The 13,743-nt window shown below is 37.8% G+C and overlaps 5 protein-coding genes across 8 annotated transcripts in view; 3 read left to right on the top strand and 2 right to left on the bottom strand.

The window, feature by feature from the left end:
• The first annotated feature begins 489 nt into the window (after positions 1–489).
• LOC105566638 lies at positions 490–1,451 on the top strand. The gene is made up of 2 exons (XM_012020802.1): positions 490–760; positions 878–1,451. Exons 1-2 carry the CDS (start codon positions 627–629, stop codon positions 1,026–1,028), a joined length of 285 nt encoding a protein of 94 aa, XP_011876192.1. The 5' UTR covers positions 490–626; the 3' UTR covers positions 1,029–1,451.
• Positions 1,452–2,422: 971 nt separating this feature from the next.
• Positions 2,423–4,622, top strand: LOC105566637 (40S ribosomal protein S11). Its single transcript, XM_012020801.1, has 5 exons — positions 2,423–2,504; positions 2,775–2,900; positions 3,633–3,838; positions 4,046–4,190; positions 4,477–4,622. Exons 1-4 carry the CDS (start codon positions 2,493–2,495, stop codon positions 4,167–4,169), a joined length of 468 nt encoding a protein of 155 aa, XP_011876191.1. The 5' UTR covers positions 2,423–2,492; the 3' UTR covers positions 4,170–4,190; positions 4,477–4,622.
• Positions 4,623–4,905: 283 nt separating this feature from the next.
• LOC105566636 (lysM and putative peptidoglycan-binding domain-containing protein 4) lies at positions 4,906–7,152 on the bottom strand. 2 transcript variants are annotated; one of them, XM_012020799.1, is made up of 3 exons: positions 7,079–7,152; positions 6,393–6,594; positions 4,906–6,231 (listed from the first exon to the last, which is right to left on the bottom strand). In XM_012020799.1, the coding sequence occupies exons 1-3, from the start codon at positions 7,126–7,128 to the stop codon at positions 5,776–5,778; spliced, it is 708 nt and encodes a 235-aa protein (XP_011876189.1). In that variant the 5' UTR covers positions 7,129–7,152; the 3' UTR covers positions 4,906–5,775. The 2 variants fall into 2 exon arrangements, with proteins under 2 accessions (XP_011876189.1, XP_011876188.1); XM_012020798.1 differs by having other exon boundaries at positions 4,907–6,300.
• A 175-nt stretch (positions 7,153–7,327) lies between these two features.
• LOC105566633 (cytochrome c oxidase assembly factor 5) lies at positions 7,328–10,231 on the top strand. Of its 2 annotated transcripts, XM_012020794.1 has the most exons (4): positions 7,328–7,456; positions 7,611–7,682; positions 7,760–7,861; positions 8,233–10,231. In XM_012020794.1, exons 1-4 carry the CDS (start codon positions 7,349–7,351, stop codon positions 8,272–8,274), a joined length of 324 nt encoding a protein of 107 aa, XP_011876184.1. In that variant the 5' UTR covers positions 7,328–7,348; the 3' UTR covers positions 8,275–10,231. The 2 variants fall into 2 exon arrangements, with proteins under 2 accessions (XP_011876184.1, XP_011876185.1); XM_012020795.1 differs by lacking the exon at positions 7,611–7,682.
• A 696-nt stretch (positions 10,232–10,927) lies between these two features.
• LOC105566635 overlaps positions 10,928–13,743 on the bottom strand; it is a 27,163-nt gene continuing 24,347 nt past the window's right edge. For both annotated transcript variants that reach the window (XM_012020797.1, XM_012020796.1), the window contains one exon: positions 10,928–11,223. In XM_012020797.1, coding sequence (XP_011876187.1) covers positions 11,009–11,223 — 215 coding nt within the window. In that variant the 3' untranslated portion in view covers positions 10,928–11,008. The remainder of the gene's footprint in view (positions 11,224–13,743) is intronic.

Raw genomic sequence — 13,743 nt, 5'->3', positions numbered from 1 at the left:
TGCTTGTAGAAATTCAATATGTCGTATTTCTTTTTATGCACCTTGAAAGTCTGTGTCAATCGAGCGAGTAAGCGTTTGTCAAAGTGAGCAAATTGCGACTTGAGTATATTTAATTATTCCAAGTAAAACTAGATTGTACTGATGCACAAATTTTCTTCAACTTTGTATTATTGTTGAACATATGTCGTAACTTTGTCGAGCTGAACACGTTCGTGTAAAGCTTTAAAACACATAGCAAACATTACGATCAATTTTTAAAAGAGATGTAGAGGATAGTGTCCTATCATGAGATATGCTAACATGAGATAGCAGGTTTCCAACATCCAAATTCGAAGACAAATCTTCTCTCTCGACGATTACACGATCTAGCAATGAATTCTCCACTAAATAGATTTCACTCCCAGGGCAATAATTCATGGTGGAACCAACAGACGATGCCTATTAATTTAGCAGAAATCCCGCTGTCTCATCTCATAATAAGGGACTTTCCTCTATGTATTAAACCAATTTTAAATATATTGTTGCAGAACAGAATGGAGGGAAAGCTAGTTATTCAGTTATTCTAAAATTGCCGTTAGATTTTCTTAAGGAATAATCACGTGGCATTTGTATGTTTTAGGTTGAGGATGGGGAGCTGCATCAGCAGAGAGGATCAGCGACAGCAGAGACGAAAGAGAAATGTTGGGAGGGATGTTGAAAAACATGCCTCAGTATTAACATGTTTCTTTTGCAAAGAATGCATGACAAGCTACATGGAAATGTAAGTTATTCGTGTAATTGCCGAAAAGCTACAAAAAGCATATGAATTCTTATTGCAAGAAACGCCATTGTTCGATCGAATCAACTTACATATAGTTCGTTTCTTGAATATTTTCAGAGATCATATGAAGAATGCCGGGAAAATTGTCTGCAGCAGGTGTAAACGTTCAGTTTCCACTAAGATTGGCGAATCGACGACACCAATTGAGATTTATCTTATGTGCAAAGACATAGCAGATAGGCAGAATGGAACAAATACCGACAAGTAAAGAAAATAACATGGAAAAAACAGCGTTGATGTCACTTTCAAGAAAATGCTATCTGATTTATGGTTCGCGCTGATTCGGTCTGTAATAGTTAACGTATTGCAATGTGCATATACATATATGTATATATATAATTGTCTGTAATTTTCTTGACATTTTCGATGCTGCTCCTATTTTTATTTTATTTTTTTCAATAATTTTCATTTGCAACTCGAATATGACTATGTATTTCAATGCGTATTAGGGTCTCATTATACAACGATTGCTAATACTGCAATCGCGATATTGACACGTAACAATGATTACTATTACATGATGACTATCACACGTTTATTATTGATAACGACAGTTTATTATAAAACATGACGAAAATTTGTATTATTAAATGAAAATACTTTTGCTCTGTTACACACAAGTAAGTTAAGACACAAGTAAAAATGTTGATTATCGCGTCTCTTCCTGGAAAAAATTTTTCATATACATATATACATATATACTTAATATGTTTATATACTTGTATTAAACATAAAAGAAAACATTCATAATATGTTTCTCTTATATAATTTCTGTTCGTACAAGGAACATTAGCTAATTTTGGCTTTGTCCTAAAAGTTGTAAAGTTTGAGAATATGAAAAATTGCCTATACATAATCATATATAAATGTAATAAAATGTAATTATATATAATATAATTCTACATTATATATGCACTATTGTATAATTTAATCGTAATTATAATTATACTTTTATGTAACAGATATACTAGAAAGGAAACATAATGTAATGTAATTAAGATATATGTAATTAATATAATTAGTAATTTTAGTAAGTTAGGTAATTAGTAAATTACTATATATATTTAAAAATTTTTCGGGTTGATGTAAAGATGTAACCATTGCTCAAGATGTTCTTTTATGCATACTTTTCTATGTAGCACGGAAGCACAAAATTGCACGCGGTTTTGATCAATAAACGCAGGGAAAGATTGAATTCCACGCTCTTTCATTGAATTCAATTCGTCTTTTTTATGACGTCTTTATTAAAAGACGTCTCAACGTTGTTCTTTATAAGATACTTTCCGGAGCAATGCGACGATACGAGACGATACGTCCGAACACAAGCATCGATTAGAGAAGCAATTATCGTCCATAATTATCGCAATGAAGAAGTAATTTTAAGTCAGCTGGCGCTTTGATTCTTGGACGTACAAATTTCATGTGTGAACCGCGCGAGATATCTGTTTCTTTCAGGCGAGGAAGCTAAACTGAATAATTACCGCATTATAAAACTGGCGCGAATTGACAATAATGGCGGACCAATCACAGGGCGCTTTCTTATGGCCAGACACTGATTAGAGAGAGGGGGGGGTCTCTAATATGTATCTCTTGCGTTGGCCACACTGCAAACCACACCACTGAAGTGTGCTGCTCGCTCTTCCGGTTCACGTCGTTCTTTCAGACTGGCAAAATGGCTGATCAGGTACGTGTTCGACGCTACGATCGTAAATAAGTTTATTTCCCCGCGCAACACGGCGTTATTCTACGAAACCGCGTTGTGCTCGCGCGATGACGAGCGTCGCGGATACTCGCGCGCAGAAAGCGAAAACGTCGCTCGGGATGATTGGGGCGGTTCGAGCGGTTAGAGCTCGGTGCGGCACGTGGTTAGGTCGCCCGCGTGCACCGAGATCCGGCCACGAGGGAGTGTTGCTGTAAGAAGGGCGCGTAATCCGTACAATTTCGTTTGTTGCAGAGCGAGCGTGCGTTTCAGAAGCAACCCACGATCTTTCTTAACCGCAAGAAAGGTCTGGGCCCGAAGCGCAGGAAGCCTATGAGGTACAGCCGCAACGTCGGGCTCGGTTTCAAGACGCCTCGCGAAGTGAGTAAAAGTGCCCTCCAATAGCTCCGGTGCCCCCGTTCTCTGATTCTCAATCGATAATCATTAACGCTAGCCATTTCTACCAATGCAGGTTGACTTTAATTTTCAGCTTCAACTTGCCTCTTCTAAATCTTAGAACTGAAAGAATGATAAAACGTAAGTTAAACTGAGACTAGAATTAATCCGCATTGATAGACATGGAAATAGGAACGAAGAAATTCGTACTATTAAGGTCCGGTTTCGCCAAATGTCGCTTGACTTTAATCTTGGCTCAATTCACGTTTGTCTCTTTTCAAAGAAACAGTTGGAAAGAGACAAAGAGCGAATTAAGCTAACCATAAGGTTAAAATTAAACAACGTTGGTGAAACAGGACCCAAGTTATTTCACATTGGTTTATGAGAATTGCGTTGATAATTCAGCAAGATGTATATCGAGATAAAGATTATGAAACGTGTATAATAGGAAGTGATTTATGAGAAAAGCGTCGAGCTAGAGATAATTGCTAAAGATCGATTGATTCATTATACGTAATTTTGTCTCATGTTTAATACATTACTGTGAAACGTGGATGTACTTAATATTAAATGATGATAAACACGACGGTCTTCTGAAGATACCTTGAAGAAGATTCTATATTTCTCACACACCCACTGAGTGTTACCACATTTATTAGTAAAAGTAAAAGGCGTAAGATGTTTCATGTATTTTGAGGGTTTAATTAATGTTTACAGGCTCTCGAAGGAACCTACATCGATAAGAAATGTCCATTCACCGGCAATGTATCGATTAGAGGACGCATCCTCACTGGCGTTGTACAAAAGATGAAGATGCAACGTACTATAGTTATACGCAGGGATTATCTGCATTATATTAGAAAGTACAACCGTTTCGAGAAGCGCCATCGGAACATGAGCGTCCATCTCAGCCCGTGTTTCAGGTACACTAGCGTGGAAGTAATCTGGTTTATTCTAGAAACGTTGAAATTCTTTTAATTCCCATTTCTATGATGATATTTTATATCACGATGGTCTACTGACGAATGCCTTGATGATAAATTATATAGCTGAATTACAAATTAAGAGTATTTAAGAAACAGAGTAATTGAGTTATTGTTAATATTTATGAACATTACATTGTCTTCCAGGGATGTAGAGATTGGTGATGTAGTCACCATTGGAGAATGCAGACCTTTGAGCAAGACAGTAAGGTTTAATGTATTGAAGGTTTCGAAAGGAACGGGATCAAAGAAAAGCTTCAAAAAGTTCTAAACATCTATCTTCTCAGCAAAGGTTTGTAACATTATTTGCAATTTACATTTTGCGTATGTAACTACATTACGATTGAGCTCAAATGATGTCACAAAAAATATGTCTATTCTTCTTCTAAACTTAAAAATTATGTATTAGCGATGATTTTAATTCCCATTTTTATGATGATATTTTATATCACGATGGTCTACTGACGAATGCCTTGATGATAAATTATCTAACTGATTTACAAATTAATTTTTGCTTTAAATTTTTAATGCAAAATTTCTATAACATGTTTTATGTACTGTTGTTTTAATTATTACAGGATTATTTTTGGCAGATTTCAAGAATGAGGTACGAAAAGAAGTACGAAACTTCACAACCAAATGTGATTATACTATTTGTACTTTAATTCTCATATTCGAAATCTGGCAAAATGACAAAAATAAAATTTATAAAAATATCGTATGATTCAAGTATTTTAATAATACTATGTCATTCCATAATTCTAGGCACGATACTGCTGAAAATATATCTTTGTATGTTTCTTAACATACATTTTTCATATATCATTTCCTCAATATGTATTATGTTGAATTCAAGTATTTTCTAAAAAATAATTTGCATGCTTGATGAATATTGTATCACATGACTTTTAATTATATAAAAACCCCAATGATGAAAGGAATTAATTTTTCTAGTTACATTGCAGACTATAAAATTAAAAGTCATTAAATAACATACACAACTTAATTTTTTTAAATATATTTCAGCAATTTTTAACAAGAAGTGTTTAATATATAAAAATAATTTATATATAGCTTAGCGATTATTATTGTCATAAATTGTAAAACGTTTAACTTTCAGAGAGAAGATCATTAATGTCATATTTGTGTTAAGATAGAAATGATAGAGAGAATATTATAGTTTGATATACGTAACAAACTAATATATTTCATAAAATTGTATAATTATTGCTCAATTTGCAATATTAAAGTTTAAATATTTCTAATCACAAATGTATAACAGACTAATATTAACAAGAGTTTAAAGTTCTGAAGGCACCGATGTTTATGTAGAGATTTCTTATAATTTTTAAATATTTTCTATACTAATTTCCTATAATAGTAGTCATATTTTTATTAGATCAATTTCGTAAAAAATTTATCACATTTACATTTGGTATAGCGTAACAATAGCTTTTCTAGATGAAATAATGTTAATATATTTAATCCAATATTATATTAGAATTTCTTATTAATAATAGTTGTAGCTTTAATAAAAAGATCTCACTCAATTGATTCGATACAAAGGACAGTTTTACGTTGTTACGATACAAAAATAGGGTAAGAAAATATATTCTCGATATAGAAATGAATATGTAACTTTCGACTCTAATGCTAGTAAAACGTTGGCAAACGCTTTGTCAGATAACGTGTAAGGAAACCATTACATCTACGAGATAACGAATTAGACAATGATGCAAATTCTCGTGCAGTTTACTTAGTCAACTTGGAAATAATAAATATGTATATAATTATATACATACATTACATATCTATATGCAAAATATATCTTCTTATCCTATAGCTCTCTATCCAAATGTATATCTTTACGCGAAATATCAATTACTTACGGTTATATTATCTGCTTTAATTGAATATTCCGCTATATAAAGTATATATATAATAGGCCCTGCAAAACTTAAAAGTAATGAGAATACGAGCAGCTGCGTCCAGGACAGCCCCCAGTTATCGCCGGAACATTTAAACATGTCCGTTTCGCAGGATTCAGCTGCCTCTGCATTTTCGGTACCGTCCAGCAAGGCGTCGTGCTCGCTGTGTGGGGTCTCGGGGATATTGGCACTGTTGTAGGTCGACAAAGGTTCGCATACCGAGTTTAATATGATGGCATTGATTTCCGCGTTCGAGGACTCTGTGCTGGTCGACGAAGCGCCCAGGTCTATCAACTGCTCTTCCACCACTGCCGGTGCCTCCCCTTGGCGCTGCTCCGACGTGGCATTATCGCCGTGACTTTCGGGCGACGCCTCAGTCAAAATAGAGAATGGTTGCACTGGCACCTTAATGTAAGGCTTAGCATATATTTCATTCTCTTTGTCGATTTTATTAATTCGTTTCAATTCAGATATCTAAAATTACGTGACGTAAATTATGAAAGTAGGCATAAAGATATAGGAATGCGTATCTTTATGCCGCACGTGCACCACATCTTCCTACTCACTGTGCATCTGTACCGAAGGGCCAACGCCTGCAGCGTGTCCTCGGCTTTTACTTGCACGTTGATCACCTGAATTTTGCGCAACGACGCGGGCCGCTTGATAGCGTGCAGAGAGATGCCATCCTCGTCTGCGCTACTTTCCTCGTCGGAGTGTAAAAACACATAATGCGGGGAACTCTCTCGTCCACGCAGATGAATCGTCTGCCTAAGAGTTTATTTCACTTGTTAAAAAGAGCCTTGCATTTATGTCGCACTTGATACAGTGGAGCCCAATCTACAATCTTGGCGTCTAGAAGCATTTTATTCTATATCCAATGAACATGATTAAAAAATTGGTGCGTGTTGACAAACTGCATACTATACACTGCACAATTATGCATTGTCGACAAATTGTTCAAGTATATTGAGATTTGCCTGTACAAAATAGAATGTTTCTCGATGCGAAGAACACATTGCAGATTAGACCCGGGATGCTTGTCAATTTCCTTGAAAACGACAAACGTTTCCCACGAGGGAACGTTCGACACAATCGACCGCGACTGACTTGTCAATTTATTGTACGTGTAACGCAATTACTCGTGCGATCGATGTAGTGTAAACTCGCTCGTTACTTTACGTCGCGAGAGATTTATGTAAATAATGATGCGCGAAAATTGGTAAGATCCGGGGCGGATAACCTCGAAAGTTACCTAGCGGCCTTCTGCTCCTCGAACATCGAGTTCACCAATTTTTGCGGCATACTGCGATCATCCTCGGAGAGCAATTGCACTCCTCCGGCGCGAATGCTCGTACGTGTCCCGGAAGCGTGCTGTTACAGTTGACAGATGGACGTGCGTTTACGAGGCACGCAGTGGCCTCGGCGCGGAGCGCGCTGCGTGAGTCGAGGTTAGGTTAGGTCGGGCGTCCTGCGCGAGACGAGCTTGGCGCGTCGACGGTGGAGAAATCGCGTGCCGTTCAGGATGATGCAATACGAGGAAGAGGGCGAGACGCTGAAGGACAAGTCTCGGTGCGCGAACATTCGCGCCGATCTCAAGATGTGCCTGCTTAAAAGCGACTGTTGCAAAATCGTGAGTGAAACCGCCCTAACCTACAACGCGTTGCCTTTGCAACCAACGGCGTACTTTACGTTCGTTACGCGTGCACAAACGTTTCGTGAGAAATACGCCTTGTCGCGTTATTCGTTGTAATCTTTCCGATCTCTCATATTTTCCGAACGAATAGCTGTATCGATGCAGATTTCATATTTGGAGATTGAAAGCTTTCGATTGCCGGTTTCCGAAGCAGCCTGGCTTCGTACGTAAGAAGATATCGTAAAAAGGCACGTTATTCTCTCTATTCTTGGTTTGAACAAGTGTTTATCTCTTTGACAGTACAAGCGCACCCCCAGAGAATGCCTCCGGTCACCAAATGGCACGGTTCCCGACGAATGTTTCGCCTTGCGCAACACATTCTTTGATTGCAAGCATTCTCTAGTAAGTATAAACGGATTTGCATCAAATTCTGAATACCAGGAGGAGGAAGTGCGCACCTTTTCTCTAAAGAAATCGCACCTTTGCAGATTATCTAGAGGAAAGTCCCTTATTGTGAGATAGACTCCTAATATGAGATTAGCGGGGTTGCTGCAAAATTAATAGGCGATCTGTTGGTTTCGCCATGAATTTATCGCCCTGGGAGTGAACTCTGTTGAAAATTGATCGTTAGATCGTGTAATCGTTGCGAGAAAAGATTTGACGATTGAACTTGGACGTTGAAAGTCTGCTGTCTCTTATTAGAATCCTATCTCATGGTAGGGGATTTTCCTCTACGTATATTAACACAATTTGTTTTCTTTCCTTTCACACAGATTGATGGAAGACGTCGGTTTAGAGGTCCTAAAGGCTATTAAACGTCCAACTAAATATATCTGTGATATAATTATATACATTTATGTGTCCACAGAGAATCTTATTCTTTTCCTATTAGATACTTTGTGAGGAAACGCCTGTGTATATATTAACCAAAATAAATTCAGGAAACACTTGTATTTTATCGATAAGGAAAATGACCGACGTTTAATGTTAGAAGTAATTTATTGTTATTCGTTGTACACGATGTAATAATAAATCTATTATAATTGCGAAGTAACAATTCGTATCATACAAATTCGTCGCATTTACATATGCGTCCTGGTACAATATCCAAAGAAATTCGTATTCTCTTGCGAGATAATCTGCTGCCAGGCTTGACTGGAGAAACGTGACGCTTTGTACGATTGTTACTTTGAAGAGTTTATACTCCTCTATGCAGAGCGAAAGTTTTTTTTGTAGGCAGAGTTTCTTTTCTCGAAGAACAAAAGCGGTATGTGTTTTAACCCTTTCAGTACTACGAATCAAATGTAACTTTTCATGCGTCTTGTAAGAAACGTCTCTTACTTTTCTCTCCGGTTTCTTAGTAGCGGACAAAACTGCATATGTAATCAATAAAAGGTGACAAAAACGAGAAAAGCGTTTTTATGGTTAAATTTAAATTAGGCAGAGGATTTTTAATTTCTTTTGTCTAAATTGTTACTGAAAGGGTTGATATAGAGTGTCCAGTCTCTGTTAAAATAACATCACGTTGAAATTTGCCTGTGCACGTGCGAAATTCAACGTACAATCGAAATATATTTCAGTACGACGGGAGAAAGGAGAATGTAATAGTCAAATATTTTGTTGACGCGTTTTAATTATAATTTGTTACTGTTTTTCACGATGTACATACGTATCATAGACTGGACAATATTGGCTGATTGTGGCATTTACAATATTGCGCTTGTTTTGCCGCGCTGAATCGCACACACGAATGTGTGTATCGAACATGATACGCGTGTGATCACAGTAAAAGTGCAAAGTTTTTCCAACTTCCGTCCTTTCCTTTTCATTAAATTAAGAGCATTTTGTTCCACTTTGTGTTCTGCGAGTATACAATTCGGGCGTATGATAAGGTACGCCGTCACACGGGTCTGATGTTTTATTACAAATCTACCGGTTGACGATCACGCCTGCGTAATCGCCCTATCTATTGTCTGTATGCAACAAGCGTATATTGGCTATACAATCTCTTTTGTACTACAATGCCAACTCACGCTACTCTTTCACTCCCTAAAATGGCTATAGGCACCTAAAAATGGGATCTGCAAGCTTTTCCTGCGCATGCCGTTCTATTCTCATCTCTCTTTCGTGTATACGGAAAGAATTTTTAGACTGTGTGTGAACAAAATCCAAGTTTTTAAACTCGTTACATTAAATGGAGTTACGATTCCAAATAAAATTATGGTCGCACACATATCTTCTTAAAACAATGACAAATATACTTGCGTATATTTTATTTGTTAATTTCTTTAGAGACGATAAAATTACTGTTTGTGAAATAAGATCTGTAAAAAATAATTTTATTTTACAAGCTGGAAAGAGAGAGAGAGAGAGAGAAAGAGAGGGAAAACGAGTGAGATATAGTTAGAAATAAAACATATTTTGTTAAAATTTCTAAGAATATAATTTACCCATGTACATGACGAGTCGAATTTCGCGAGCATAAAATCCGCGTGTACGGATATATAATATCAAATCTGAAGATATAATCGAGAAGATTTCAAGTTACGTTCTACCGCGTTGGCCTTCGAAGTTCCACTACCTTGTGCCTAAGTCACCTAAATTGATTTCGAGAGTAACATTGTTTTTTTTTCCCAAGAGTAGGTTTCAAGAGGAGTTTTCCCATTGTGTGATATATACGCCGCTGGTTCAAATATCACAGTTTATCGAGTATGATATGTAATTAGCGATTATTCGATAGTTATCAATAGTAATAAAAGTATGTATTGCGCATATCGTTATGCTTGTATATACCGCGATGCCCGTAGGATGACCAAACGCCTCTGATCGGCAACACGTGTTATTTCTTCCATGCCGGCGCATGGAATGTTCCCATCTTCCAAAAAAAAAATGAAGGTCCTCGCATCAGCACGAGATGGATCGAACGCTCGTTTTATATTATTTTACATTACGTATATATTACAAAACTTTTCTCCGCAGCCTGTCGATTTTATTGCTATTCGTCCCCTGTATACATTGAATTTCCACTTCGTTCGGTTACCCTACTCGGGCAATGCTCGCTTGCGTAATGAAACGAGATAGTAAAGTCGAAAAATACAAATAGGTCCAGTTGCATATCTAATCGAGCATGCAAGCCGTTTCGTCGATCATCGACGAGACTCGTCTAAAGCGTATACGAAGTTGCGCCCCTTATAATAGGTAGTACGATAAGAAATCACAGTGTCCCGTTCGTTAACGGCGTTTGCGACGAATTATATTCCTCGGTTCCTGCAAATCAGTATCGCACCTTGTATCCCGCTATGGCATTATGTTCCTGCAATCGAAATAAATGTTGATTAAAAATACAAGTGTTAATCGACGTTTGGCGATGCTCGATATCATTTCGCTATCAACACCGAAAGGTGTCGGCGTATCTCGCGAATAGAATCGTGCAGTAAAAGCGCTGGAATTTGATACGATACCGTTTCGCTCGGATTTTTCTGCAGAGTTATACGTAGTAATGCGACTCGAAAAGATGCTCCTCGCAGACTCTACCAGCCGGGTGAGGAATCAGAAGCACACGGAGGGTCTGTAGAGCCCGATGTATCCGCATAGGCGTGCACGAAGTGCCGGCAGAAGTATTGCCGCGGCGGATAGATTGTCTTGCAGCTGCGAGCACTCGCAGATCAACAGATACATCTTATCGCCTTGCGACATCGACTTGTGCAAGGTAATACGCCTGAGACCCACCGATTTCGGCAGGTATCGATACATCATTCGCGCACCTGCAATATGATACACACAGAAAATTATTATTGTACAGTCAAGAACAGTAATTATTCAGTTTATTTTATTCCGTTTAAGTAATCGTTTGCTTCAACAAAGAATATTTTCTTAATAATAGTTTTGAGATATACTTGATACTAGTCTTAGAAAAGCTTGCCATCTTATACTAAAAGAAAGAATTTATTCTTCTTTGAAGAAAACTATAAAACTTATTGAAGAATTCTGTATGCTTCTTTTAGTAAAATCAGAAGAAACAAAATTGTTTTGCTCCAAATAATTCTATGTATTCTTGTTTGAAGTACTAGACTTACTAAGAACCAGAATATGTTTTGAGTAAATGTAACACTTGCGACGACATCATGACAGATTTGCGGATATATAAACTTATCAAATACTTGGAACAAATAATATTTCCTTGCAGGTATATATTTTTCTATTAGTATATATTTTTCTGTGTGTAGAAGCGGCATATATAATGCCTTAATAGTACACAAAATGAAATAATCAATGATCGCTTTCTTCCATTGTGCAATTACTCAACTTGTATAGATCGATATTTTATATGAATAGAGAACAAAATGTCTTATACAATATTAATTTTTAACAAGATGTTCTTTATATCGATATTATATTTAATAATATTTTAAAAGCGGATTTTTTATATTAATTCAACTCGATCTTTCAGTCCTGAGAAAAGTAAAATTATGTGTAATTTTAATAAATCAAGATTATTTATTATTGACAAGATTAAAGTACTACATTCTGTGCGGCATTTTAATCGCATTTTCTTATTAAAATTATAATTTGATTTATTAAATTCTCTCTTTCTGTCATACACATAATTTTTAACATCATATGTTAAACGATACAAAAGTTATACGAATATATTCTCTATTTTCAGTCAAACGAAGAGAAATTCTACTCAATAAGCAAAACGAGGCAAAAATTTAGAAGCGAACTATACAAAAATTATACCAATATATCCTGTTTTCAGTCAAACGAAGAGAAATTTTACTCAATAAGCAAAAGGAGGCAAAAATTTAGAAGAAAAGGATACAAAAGTTGTACGAATATACCCTGTTTTCAGTTAAACGAAGAGAAATTCTACTCCTCAATAAGCAAAACGAGGCAAAAATTTAGGAGAAAATTATACAAAAATTGTACGAATATATCCTGTTTTCAGTCAAACGAAGAGAAATTCTACTCAACAAGCAAAAGGAGGCCAAAATTTAGACGAAAAGGATACAAAAGTTGTACGAATATATCCTGAAGAATAATTCTGCTCCTCAATAAGCAATAGACATATTCAATAACTCTCTTGAAACGGGATAATTTATCAACCATTTACTTGTTTGCTTAAAACGGAATAATATATCTTTTAAAACACACACATATATCCCAGTGAGAAATGATTCGTCGACGAGTGGGATATTAGCGGCGCTAATGAGTCCACAAAGAATAAAACGCACGACGACGGTCCCGAAATCAGTTTTCAAATTCAAACGTTACGATACACGAAAGAAATATCCGGCGAATATTTCTTTTGTGTATCGTAACAAAAACACGCTCGGCGCGGCGTGACGTGTTGTTTACGTGAACAGCAACCGCCGCCGGCCGGCGCCGCGGCGGCTCGAACGCAAGGTCGCGCCGGTATCATTCGCACGGCGGAGCTCGAGCGAGCAGGTACGGCTTGTTCGTGTCGTCGCGCTATTACTTCTCGATCGTTCTATCTACAAACGATCGGCGATCGTAGGCCCGTGCGATCGCTCAATCTCCGCGCTCAACGACCCGCGGGCTGTCCGGCGGCAAGTGGATAACCGGCGCGATTAATTTACTCGAGGGAGAAGGATTCAAAGCAGATAACGGAAGGGACAAATGGCTATTTAGTCGCTTCATTAGCGACGCTTGTACTCGAGATTCACGTCCGCGCCGTATTTCCAGTTTCCGACGTAACGACTCGATCGATTCTAATGCGCGGACCGTCGAAGGGTGTTCGCGTAAACTTGGACATTCGTGACGTATCCGTGATACGAAAGTTTTTATTCGGCAATGCGCATATCCCGTGGACATGTTGGTACGTTCGTCGGAGAGACGCCCCGCTCGTACGACATCGAGATCTGTTCCTGCGTCTTTTGAGTTTACCGCCATTTACTTGGCCGTGCAGTGCGACAGTGCGGTCCGAGCGTCGTTTCTGCGCGTGAGGTTGGCAGCCATTTTTCGCGCGGTCTCTGGTGGAACTTCACGGACGGGGCCGGTGCGGTGTCGCGTTTAATTCGTATAAATGCGGTTTTAACGAGCCAGGCGATTCGATTTTCATCAAGCGGACGTTCCGTTCGAGTAAGTGATATTGATTGGATCAACGTTTGTGCGGAGGTGAGTGCGTGAATCGCGAATTGGTGTCTCGCGAGCTTCGTGCGACCGAGATCTGTCGCTCGGGCCGTTGGCGCATTAACCGTCTTCTCAAAAGTTACGAGACGATCGAGCCTCTCGTACTATTCTCGCGTTAGTTCCTCCGCCGT

Source organism: Vollenhovia emeryi, unplaced genomic scaffold (assembly GCF_000949405.1).
Source record: "Vollenhovia emeryi isolate VEMERY1.0 unplaced genomic scaffold, V.emery_V1.0 DF939143.1, whole genome shotgun sequence".
NCBI classification, from domain to species: Eukaryota; Metazoa; Arthropoda; class Insecta; order Hymenoptera; family Formicidae; genus Vollenhovia; species Vollenhovia emeryi.
The sequence above is the reverse complement of the archived record's forward strand: the minus strand, read 5'-3'. Positions and strand labels throughout refer to the sequence as shown.

Coding starts and splice junctions, on each gene's coding strand:
- LOC105566638 (XM_012020802.1), top strand. CDS start 627: ATGGGGAGCTGCATCAGCAGAGAGGATCAGCGACAGCAGAGACGAAAG. Junction 761..877: donor ATGACAAGCTACATGGAAAT/GTAAGTTATTCG, acceptor GAATATTTTCAG/AGATCATATGAAGAATGCCG.
- LOC105566637 (XM_012020801.1), top strand. Junction 2,901..3,632: donor GTTTCAAGACGCCTCGCGAA/GTGAGTAAAAGT, acceptor TAATGTTTACAG/GCTCTCGAAGGAACCTACAT. Junction 3,839..4,045: donor CATCTCAGCCCGTGTTTCAG/GTACACTAGCGT, acceptor ATTGTCTTCCAG/GGATGTAGAGATTGGTGATG.
- LOC105566636 (XM_012020798.1), bottom strand. CDS start 7,128: ATGCCGCAAAAATTGGTGAACTCGATGTTCGAGGAGCAGAAGGCCGCT. Junction 6,595..7,078: donor GAGGAGCAGAAGGCCGCTAG/GTAACTTTCGAG, acceptor ATAAACTCTTAG/GCAGACGATTCATCTGCGTG. Junction 6,301..6,392: donor CCCTTCGGTACAGATGCACA/GTGAGTAGGAAG, acceptor ACGTAATTTTAG/ATATCTGAATTGAAACGAAT.
- LOC105566633 (XM_012020794.1), top strand. CDS start 7,349: ATGATGCAATACGAGGAAGAGGGCGAGACGCTGAAGGACAAGTCTCGG. Junction 7,457..7,610: donor AAAGCGACTGTTGCAAAATC/GTGAGTGAAACC, acceptor CCGAACGAATAG/CTGTATCGATGCAGATTTCA. Junction 7,683..7,759: donor TTCCGAAGCAGCCTGGCTTC/GTACGTAAGAAG, acceptor TCTCTTTGACAG/TACAAGCGCACCCCCAGAGA.